Here is a 10,164-nt window from a genome sequence, read left to right as displayed (position 1 = left end):
CTCATACATTGTCCCAGCAGCCGGCTTTATTACAGAGATGGAGCTCTGATGGGTGGAAGACCAAGATTCCAGGAAGAAATCAGTTAGTTCACCAGCAGGTTGGGAAAGAGAGATACTTCAAACAGCTCTGAGAGCAATATTTCATAAAGACAGGCAGCAGGAAGAAAGCCTTCTTAAGGCCATATTGACTTTTGCACCTAGCAAATGACCCTTATTCTTCATTCCCTGAAAAAAGAGAGAAACAAACAGTAAACATTTTCAAAGGATCGGTAATGCTTTAATAGCTCTGCTTAGTAAGTGGAGTATTGGGTGTTATTTCGAAGTCAAAAACCCTATCTTGGTTGATTTACCCTATAACCTGGATTTTCGAGAGGCAGCAGAATGGAATTGTCTCAAAGTACTGACTTTTCATTATTTTCCACGCAGATCCCTGAGGATAAGAGAAGGAAAGGTTTTGTCTCGGGGAGGGTAGGCTTCTCCTAAAAAGAGAATTCTGGAAGTCAACATAATTAAACAAAGAGGAAAATGTGCCAGACAGGAGTGGGTGGGGGCTGTTTTCTCTTTGTGGTTGGTTGTGGTGCGTTCAAGATTCCTCGCCTAAGATGAGGTTCCTGAGCTTCCAGTAGCCGACTGACTGCCCGAGAGACCCAGGGCTCCGCGAGGCGACGGCGCAGGTGTCGAGGCTCCCTGCAGGTGAGGAGGCCGACGCTCCAGGAGGCCCGCCCAGGCGGGCCCTGAGTCCTGCCTCACGGCTGCTCCCTGGGATCCGAGGGCGGAACGGGACGCTCAGGAACCCGGCCCGACGGGCGCGGCTCACACCCGTGCGCTTCCTGCGCCCTGGGCCTCAGCGGCCAGAGCCGCGGCCCTGCGCGTTGCCGGCGGCCGCTTCTTTATCTCTTGGCCACCTCTTTCCTCTGACCCCACTGCCCAGCACTGTACGCGTCCAAACTAAAGAAACATCATTCCCTTAAGGAGCTGGGGAAAGCGCGTGCTCCGCTCGCCCTGGCACCGGGGGTCGCCCAGCTCGCGGGCCGGGACGGGTGGCGCAAGAGGTGGTGCTCCCTGTCCGGGAGGGGACGGGGAAGAGGGCATCTCTGGTCCTGGGATGCAATTGTCCCGGTTTCTCCTTCTGGCCCCCTTCGCCGCGCGCACGAACTCTAGGGGAAGTTGGCTGTAAAGTTTCCGAGAGCGGCGTGGGCTGGTGCGAGTGAAGCGCTGGGCGGGGGAGGCGAGGACAGAAGCTCTCCTCGCGGCGTCTTTGTTCTGCTCTGGAGGAGAGACCTTGGCAAGGAGTCGCCGGGCGGGTGCAGGGACCTACCGCCACGACATTCCGGACCCAGCGGGAGCCCTCCCCTGAATGCCCCTCCCCCCGCAAGCCTACCCAGGACGTAGCCCCCAGGTCCCCAAGCTTCCGTCTGCCTCATCCCTCTACCCCCAAACTTCATCAACCCGAAAAGATCCCAAGTCTGGGATGGGGAGAAAGGAAAGAGGGTGGAAGCAAAGGTGCGCGACAGGCTGGATACCAACTAGAGGGTGGGTGTTGGCATGGGAATGTTTTTTTCTTTTGCCCTAGAAATTGCTTCCCCATGCGGGCCCCCACTCTCTCCCATTTCCCCCGCCTCCCTGCTTTCTTTTTCTTCAATTCTAGTGAACCTAGAAGGAAAACGAGTGCTGCTCTGAGTCACTCAGCGAGCCAGTGCTGTGGCCCGAAGTTGGGATCAGGGTCGAGGGGTGGGGGACCATTTGGATGGGATCCCAATTCTAGAGGTTGAGGATGACAGCAAAGGACCTGGGGAAGGGTCAGAAGCTGTCCCTGGTCCGAGACACCTGATTTGTCCGGGACAAGGCAGTGGGGGAGGGGAAGGGAAGAGGGGATGCTCGGCCGGGACGTGTCGCGGCAGGGGGTAGAGGATGAGGAGGCGGTCTGGGACCCCGACTCATATCTTTGGGGTGAGCACGAGGATATGGTGTAGGGAAGAGGACGAGTGAGCAGCGCCTGGCTCTAGGGTCGGAGGGAGCCTGATCGTCCTGAGAGCCTTACCTTCGCAGTTTGAGATTAGGGGAAGTTCGGGGCCTGAGAAGGTGGGCACGATGCTGGAGCTGGGAATCCTTCCTTGGAGCCCCTGGACCGAGTTGCGCTGCGCCTACAGCAACAGGTAGCCCCGAGGGATGGATGGAGGCCCCGGCCGAACCCCGAGCTGGCCTTTGTCCTGCCAATTAGAGGGTTCTCCAGAGGGACAGCGTGGGTGGGGGTAGGTGGGGAAGGGTGGGTGAGGAGAATTTCCTAACACTTGGAGCCCCTTAGAGTTGTTCTGTGTGTTGGGTGGAGGAGGGTGAATCCGAGAGGACGAAGGAGGATGAAGAGCCTATCCTGCGCCCCACCTCTGATTGTGTAAGCGCCTTTATCTAGGGTTGACCCCCTACCCTTTGCATTTTGTCTCTTGGGATGACGAAAAACGGGCAGAAACTCGATGCCCAAGTGAATGGTTCACATTGATTGGCAGGGAAAGTGCAAACAAAGAGGTGCATCTCCGGGAAACAATGATTTTGGAGATCCCCTGCCCACCGCCCCAGACTTGTGCGCGGTGCGGAGGGGGCCAGGGCTGGCATCTCCCGGGAAAAGTTTCGAGCCAGGCAGTGGGAGGAGACGGTCCGGGCAGAGTTGCGATGAACTGGGGACCGAGCAGCCCCAGCTCGCCTCGGAGGTTCCCGAGCCGGGCGGGAGATGCGGGGAGAGGGAGGGGGCGGGGAGGGAGGGGAGGGAGAGAGGAAGAAGGGGTGAGAGGGAGAAACCTGCCGCCGCTCGCCGCCTCTTTGTCTGCTCCGGGACTTGGAACAAAAGGGGGAACTCTGATGAACTCTCTTTCCTCCCCTCTCCCCGGACGCCGGGGTATCTCCCTCTCGCAACTTTGCCGCCGCGACTTTCTCTGCTGTCAGGCCAGGAAAAAGTGTCCAAACGCCTCGCGGACTGCAGAGGGGGAAATGTCCCTTAAAAGTGCGACGAAGTGGGGAAGAAGGTGAGTGGGGACTGTTGTCCTGTTTACCTCTCTCCCCTCAACTCGCCCCGCTCCCCGCCCTTCGGAGGGCAGAGGAGTAGCTCAGTGGCAAAGTTTGGCTGGTAAATTGTACCTCCTTTCCCTATTCCCCTCCCTTTTGTTCTTTAAAGAACTCGCGCAATTGTTTCATTTGTTTATTTTTAATAGGCAAAAGCCAAGTAGGCATTTATCTCATGTGCTTCTTTATATGAGGGGCTGGGGGGATGGGGAGGAGGGTATCAAAAGGGTGGGGTGAGGGAGTATTGCCTCGCTTTCTTCCAGCTGCACTCTTGTAGGGATGAATATGCAGAAATTGAGAGGGGCAAGTCCAGCCTCGTCCCCACCCTAACCCTGACTTTGGTCATGCAAAAGAAAGCGATATGGATATGGGGGTCGTTTGTATAAGTTAGCTGTCTGCAGAGCGCTCTGTAGATACCACGCACAATATAAAAACGGTGCAACAATGGAAGGAAGAAAGGTTTGGGTTGGAGGGGATTGGACCCTTGTGTTAGCGGTCAAGGAGAGGTTTACAACAAACAGATCTAAGAGTTCAGAAAGTTTTCTTCGGGGCTGAGAGGGGTGGAGGAAGCCACAGGTTCCAGACTGTCAGAGATGCAGGGATGGAGGGGATGGGGCCTGGACCACTAGTTAGAGCCATCCCGTTCGCCCCTTTCAATTTCACGATCCACCCGGAATAACCCAGGCTATCCTTGGGAACCGTCCTCACCTCTCTCACTTTCCATCACCCCCGCCCCCAACCCCATTTCAACGTGTTTGAATAGAAAGCAGAACGTGAGCCCCAGAAGCTCCTCTGACCCAGCCTTCCGCCCCGCCTTTTGTGTTTTAACCTTTTGTTTCTATCTGCCACGCCCGCCCAAAAGAGGGATGGCTGTTACTGCTTCTGCGGGGTGAAGAGGCAGCGCAGACCACTCCGTCTTCATAGGCTAAAGAAGACGCCCTAACTTTGTTTCCTAAGTAGCTTAACTTCGGAATGTTTCTAGGTTGGGTCATGCTCGAATGAGGGGAACACTCAACACCTAGTAAACATTGCCAGTTTAGGTACAATTTCTCCCATCGCTTTTCCATTTTATACAGGAGTTGTTTATCCCATACTGTCAATTGGTTTGTAGAAAAAGCATTTTGGGGGCCGGGCGCGGTGGCTCACTGTAATCCCAGCACTTTGGGAGGCCGAGACGGGTGGATCTCTTGAGGTCAGGAGTTCGAGACCAGCCTGGCCAACATGGCGAAACCCCTTCTCCGCTAACAATACAAAAATTAGCTGGGCGTAGCGGTGCGTGCCTATAGTCCCGGCTACTTGGGAGGCTGAGGCAGGAGAATCGCTTGAATCCAGGAGGCTGAGGTTGCAATGAGCTGAGATCATGCCATTGCACTCCAGCCTGGGTGACAGAGCCAGGCTCTGTCTCAAAAAAAAAAAAAAAAAAAAAAGGAAAAGCATTTTGGAGACTGAAGTTGGGGGTTTGTTGAAAGTGGGCAAATGTATGCGCTATCTGAGGTGATATATAAATATTAGGAATATGCAGAATAGGCTTTTGGAATTCTACATGCAGAATAACCTAAAGATTATTATCTTCAGGTATGTTTTGTGAGATCATTTCTAATGCCAAGATAGTTTATTGCCTTCTCCACTTTCTTCTCTCGTATATTCCCAAGTGCTAGAGGCTTTCCTCACTCCCTTGGACTTACTTTTGACGAGACAAATGAAACATCAAACTGCATGCACTGTCAATAACTTCAGGAAACACCCAAACATTGTCTTTTAGCTTCTTCAACTTTTGATTCTGTATACAGTAGTTACTACGGAAGACTTGTACCTAGAAATGATTCAACTGCTAGAACTACGTAGTTTTGAGTTTTCGTATCAAAGACTGAAATATATTATTGCAACAATTACTTCCTTTTAGAAAGTGAGGAGGCAGAATAACTTGGAAGCTAACTTTAATTAATTTCAATTGTATAGGTGTAATTACTATTATCAGCATCTATAAAGCATCATGCATTTGCTGGAGTACTTCCTAGCACTGACCTCCTTCCTTCTGCGTTGTTCTTACTGGATCTTTCTATCAGCCAACAATATGGAAGTACCAATACAAGGTCAAATCATTCCTGGATTCATCTGGAGTTACTGAACAGTTAAATCATTGGAAGTTTTGGTGATACCTTTTCTATATGGATTACAATTTGATCTCTGGGAATTCTCCACCGTAAAAAAGGTATGTTGCTTTTTAGATACTCTATGAGGACTTCATTTTTGGTCTGGGGTTTATACCTAGAGATTTGACTAGTTATTTTGAGCCGCTGTGTGATCAGAGTGATTTATGACTTTGGACTTCCTTGTTTTAAACTGTTTTCTGTAGATCCTTTCTTATTTAGGATGATGATTTGGGTACTTGTGATGGAATTTTATTAATTTTACCATGTGTTCTTCAAGATTAGCACACATAATGAATGCAGATTATATGGTCACTAAGGAAATTTTGTAATGTTGATGCATCCAGTAGGCAAATATCCTACTTTATGATTGATTTGCTTCTTAAATATCGCAGTAGATATTTGTAAGTTCTGTGTTAGCAGAGCTTATGTGGTTTGCGTTACCATTATTTTTCTTCATTTTGACACTTCATTTTGGTAAACAAAATCCAAAAATGGCCCAAAATAAATGTCTAATGACTGGGAGTCAATATAAAATTGACTCCAAATGAAAACCTTGAGTTTGTAATAAGTTATCTCAAAATGAAAACCTTGAGTTTGTAATAACAGAGCCCGTAAATTTGTTTGATCTTTATGGTGTACATCAAGTTTTTATAGTGGTCATAAGAGTCTTCTATTCCTTCTTTTAAGTCTTACGATTAGTTTTTGTTCACCTCTGTGAGAAAGTAGTTAAAAATTCACATAACTACTGTTGGTAATATAAAAAGTTAATTTTGATACGGTATTTACAATCCTTGTTTAAGTGACTTTGCGATGGAAAGTAAGAACTTTCTTTCTGTGGTCTGGTCAAATAAATTAACTGGGAATTGGAAATATTTTTATCTTGTTATGAGTAAAAAAGTAACATTACAATTTGCTTCTTTCTAGTTGTGTAAACATAAATAAGCTACTTAACCTTCCTGGGCTTCTGTTTATTACCAATAAAATGAAGGTTAAGTTAAATAACTTAAAAGATTTTTCAAATCTTTTAAGATTCTATGATTTGTTGCTTGCTTCTATAAATAAGATACATCCTCTCTTGTAAAGTTTCTTTTACATCATTGAACAATAGAGTTAACGGCATAATAAACTTTTTTTTTTTTTTTTGAGACGGAGTCTCGCTCTTGTTGCCCAGCCTGAAGTGCAGTGGTGCAATCTCGGCTCACTGCAACCTCTGCCTCCCAGGTTGAAGGAATTCTTCTGCCTCAGCCTCCTGAGTAGCTGGGATTATAGGTGCCCACCACCATGCCTGGCTACTTTTTGTACTTTTAGTAGAAACCGGGTTTTGCCATGTTGGCCAGGCTGGTGTCAAACTCCTGACCTCAGGTGATCTGCCCGCCTCGGCCTCCCAAAGTGCTGGGATTACAGGCGTGAGCCATGTGCCTGGCCTCGGCGTGATAAACTTAATGAGAATTAATTACAATTATTTTGTTTGACTGCTTAGCTCAGATAGGATTAGTTCAAGAAACATGCTTTAAAATTTCTGTAAAGTATACTCTCAACTAAGTGTGCTGTATGGAAATTTCAGATTTCCTTAAACGTTCTCAATAAAAGTTTATCTGCTGGAATATTATTTTGGAGGTGGAAAGTACAGTATTATTTCCCGACAAGGGTTTTACCTACAAATATCTGAAGTGAATATGTTTGAATTTGTTATAATAGCCACCCAGAGTTGAGATCAGAGATTTAGAAAGAGACTTTGGAGTAAAACAGACCTGAGTTCGAATCATAGCCTAGGCAATTACTAACTATGATACCTCCTCCAGGTTACTGGATTTTCATGGCTCCTAATATCCTCATTTGCAATGTGTGTATCCTAACACTTATCTCATAGGGTGGTTGTCATGTTTTTTTAAAAAGCATAGATGTAGGAAAAAACAGGGCTAGGCATCTGTAAACGTAATAAAAAGTACTGTTACTTGCTTTCATAATGACTTAGTGATGTTTTAATACTTCAAACTTCCTTTGTTGTCTGCCTTACAAGTTTCAAGCCACATTAACCAAATATTCACTGAAATATTCAAAGTCAATTTGGACAGAACTTTGTATGTGTTTAAATGTTTTTCTGTAAAACTATATTTAATTCAAATCTTATATCCAGTTGAATGCAGATAAATTTACTCCAACAAGCATTTATTAAGTTGTACTATGCATGAGTATATTTCTGAAGGTCATGGCTCACCTTGGAGTATGTGACCCTTACATTTTCTAACTGAAATATCTGTAGATTGAGATAATAGTGACTTTCTATAATTGGCTTACTGAAATTCTCTATTTTCAGTGCTATCAATGATTTAGATATGGTTTAAAAACTCGTGTTTATTCACTTTTCAGCTAAAATATAAAGTGATGACTCAGTGGTTTCTTGATGTGGAAATCAAGAACTGTAGCACATTTTCTATTACTAATTTTATAGAATGGTCTTTAGTTAAATAAAAAACTTATAGTTAATATAAATAGCACTTAGAAGCATGGCATTTCATTTTGAAATGAAGTCTCAAGTCATGGATTTTCATTTTCTAGGTCTGTAATATAGCAATATGCATTGCCTTCTGAGTGATTATTTAGTTCAAGGAAGAGTATATTCATTTTATCTTTAGGAAGTTTCAGGTAGGAATGTTAAGGTATTACTTCTCATTTGTAATTTACTTGCAGATATTTGCCTAGATATAATAATGTTAAGAATAAAAATATGGAATTAATCAGTATTAAAATAGGAAAAGATCCTTTTTAAAATATGTTTCCGAAATTTTCTGTTTGTTGAAAGCATTCATTTTAATTAGCAGATTATGCATCATCAGTATAGCAACTACTAATATAATACTTTGTAATTACAGCGTTTAAAATAATACATTCATTTAAAAATGTCTATATATTGTTAATGTTTGAAGTGATAACCAAATATACTTAAAAACTTTACTATAGATATCAGATTTTATAGTCTTGGTTATTTAAAACTGCCCATTCACTTGGATCAGTTTGAATTACTGAACCTAGAACAGTCGACCATGGTGTTCACAATAAACTTACACAGAAAGAAAACCTAAATATTCAGCTATGCCTTCTAAAAATAATGAATATAATGCATGCTAAGCATCTCATAAGTAAATCAAAAGCATTTATTTAACTTTGTTTCTTTTTTTTTTTTTTGAGACGGAGTTTTGCTTTGTTGCCCAGGCTGGAGTGCAATGGTGCCATCTTGGCTCACCGCAACCTCTGCCTTCCGGGTTCAAGTGATTTTCCTGCCTCAGCCTCCTGAGTAGCTGGGCTTACAGGCATGCACCACCATGCCAGGCTAATTTTTGTGTTTTTAGTGTGTTTCTCCATGTTGGTCAGGCTGGTCTCAAACCCCCTACCTTAGGTGATCCACCCGCCTCGGCCTCCTAAACTGCTGGTATTACAGGCGTGAGCCACTGTGCCCGGCCTTAACTTTGGCTTTTATATTAAATCAAGGAGGTGCATATTTAGTTGTATTCTGAGAACCATTTCTACTCATTTATTTGCTATAAGTTTCTTTTGGTACTTATTTGTGTTCCCAAATTTACTTTGATTTCTCCTTTGTGGCTTCAAATTTGCTGATTTTTTTTTTGAGTTGGAGCCTCACTCTGTTACCCAGGCTGGAGTGCAGTGGCGCAATCTGAGCTCACTGCAACCTCCGCCTCCCAGGTTCAAGCGATTCGCCTGCCTCAGCCTCCCGAGTAGGAGTAGCTAGGACTACAGGTGCCTGCCACCAGGCCTGGCTAATTTTTTTGTATTTTTAGTAGAGATAGGGTTTCACCATATTGGCCAGGCTGGTTTTGAACTCCTGACCTTGTGATCCACCTACCTTGGTCTCCCAGTGTGCTGGGATTACAGGCATGAGCCACCGTGCCCAGCCAAATTTGCTAATTTTAAAATTTCGTCCATTTCTAAGAACTTTGATTATAGTTCTGCCCATTATTGTTAAAGATAAAGGTATTTAGAAGTATGTTTTTTATGAATCTAGAAAGCCTACTTGGTTCATTTTTTTTCTCATTCATTCTTTTAAGTAATACTTATTTAGTACTTTCTTATGCCAGGCATTGTTTTAACCATCAAGGAGACAGAAAAAAACAAAATTAATTCAAGTCCCTGCAGGCTTAGAGCTTTTACTAGTGACGGTAAAATATATGTTTAAAAGGAGCAACTATTACTATTGAGAAGAATAAAGCAGAAAGGAGGAATAAAGAGTAGAAGGGGAGAGAGTTGCAAACTTCAGATGGATAGTGGGGGATGACCTCATGGAGAAGGTGACATGTGAGGATGAATTTGAAGAAAGTGAGGGAATGGCCTACGTGATGCTCAGGAGAAGAGCGTGCAGGCAGAGGAAACGACAAGTGTCTGATGTATTCAGAGAAAGCAAGGAGGGTGCAGTGGCTGGAGTAGAGTGAGCAATGGGGACAGTGGTAGGAGAGGAAAGAGGAATATGGTGGGTAGGTGCCAAGGAGCCTTGAAGGCCATGGTAAAGGCTTAGGATTTTATACCGAGGGATGTGGGATGTTATTGAAACGTTTTAAAGGATGAATGCTCTGCTGTAACAGGATAACTCTGGCTGGTGGGTTGAGACCAGGTGAAAGGAGTGGGCAGGGGCAGAAACGGGGACACCATTTAGGAAGCTGTTTCGGTTATCCCAATGAGAGGTGATATTGACTTGGTAACAGGGTAAAAGTAATATAGAGGTAGTGAAAAGGAGTTGAAGTCTGAATATATTTTGGTATTAAAGTTTTTCTGGTGGGTTGGATGGGAAGTATGAGACAAAGAGAGGAGTGGAGTATGAGTCTGAGATTTTTGTCCTGAACTCGCAGAAGGACCAGATAGCTAATAACTGAGATGAGAATCAGGCTTGGGGCATAGGATACCAGGAGTTCAGTTTGGGTGCAATTAAAAAAATTTTTTTTTTTTT

The 10,164-nt window shown here is 44.8% G+C and overlaps 1 protein-coding gene and 1 long non-coding RNA gene across 42 annotated transcripts in view; one reads left to right on the top strand and one right to left on the bottom strand.

Moving 5' to 3' along the window:
* Positions 1-255: 255 nt before the first annotated feature.
* On the bottom strand, positions 256-2,341 carry LOC135970693 (uncharacterized). Its single transcript, XR_010586520.2, has 2 exons — positions 2,042-2,341; positions 256-1,268 (listed from the first exon to the last, which is right to left on the bottom strand). It is a non-coding gene; the product is annotated as an uncharacterized lncRNA (long non-coding RNA).
* The window catches only part of LOC107129614 (uncharacterized), a 487,674-nt gene continuing 478,059 nt past the window's right edge, over positions 550-10,164 (top strand). For 21 of the 41 annotated variants that reach the window (XR_012434172.1, XR_012434185.1, XR_012434184.1 and 18 more), the window contains exons 1-2: positions 2,817-3,017; positions 5,014-5,266. Coding sequence is in view for 10 of the 41 variants with exons in the window: in XM_074038799.1 (XP_073894900.1) it covers positions 2,668-3,017 (350 nt within the window). In the remaining 31 variants the exon portion in view is untranslated. Of the gene's footprint in view, positions 694-1,666; positions 2,157-2,636; positions 3,018-5,013; positions 5,267-10,164 lie in introns of those variants that run through there. The other 20 variants (XM_074038805.1, XM_074038807.1, XM_074038804.1 and 17 more) reach the window with 5 other exon arrangements.

The sequence above is a fragment of the Macaca fascicularis genome, chromosome 4 (assembly GCF_037993035.2).
Source record: "Macaca fascicularis isolate 582-1 chromosome 4, T2T-MFA8v1.1".
NCBI classification, from domain to species: domain Eukaryota; kingdom Metazoa; phylum Chordata; class Mammalia; order Primates; family Cercopithecidae; genus Macaca; species Macaca fascicularis.
Note: the sequence above shows the minus strand (reverse complement) of the source record. Positions and strands in the feature narration are given on the sequence as shown.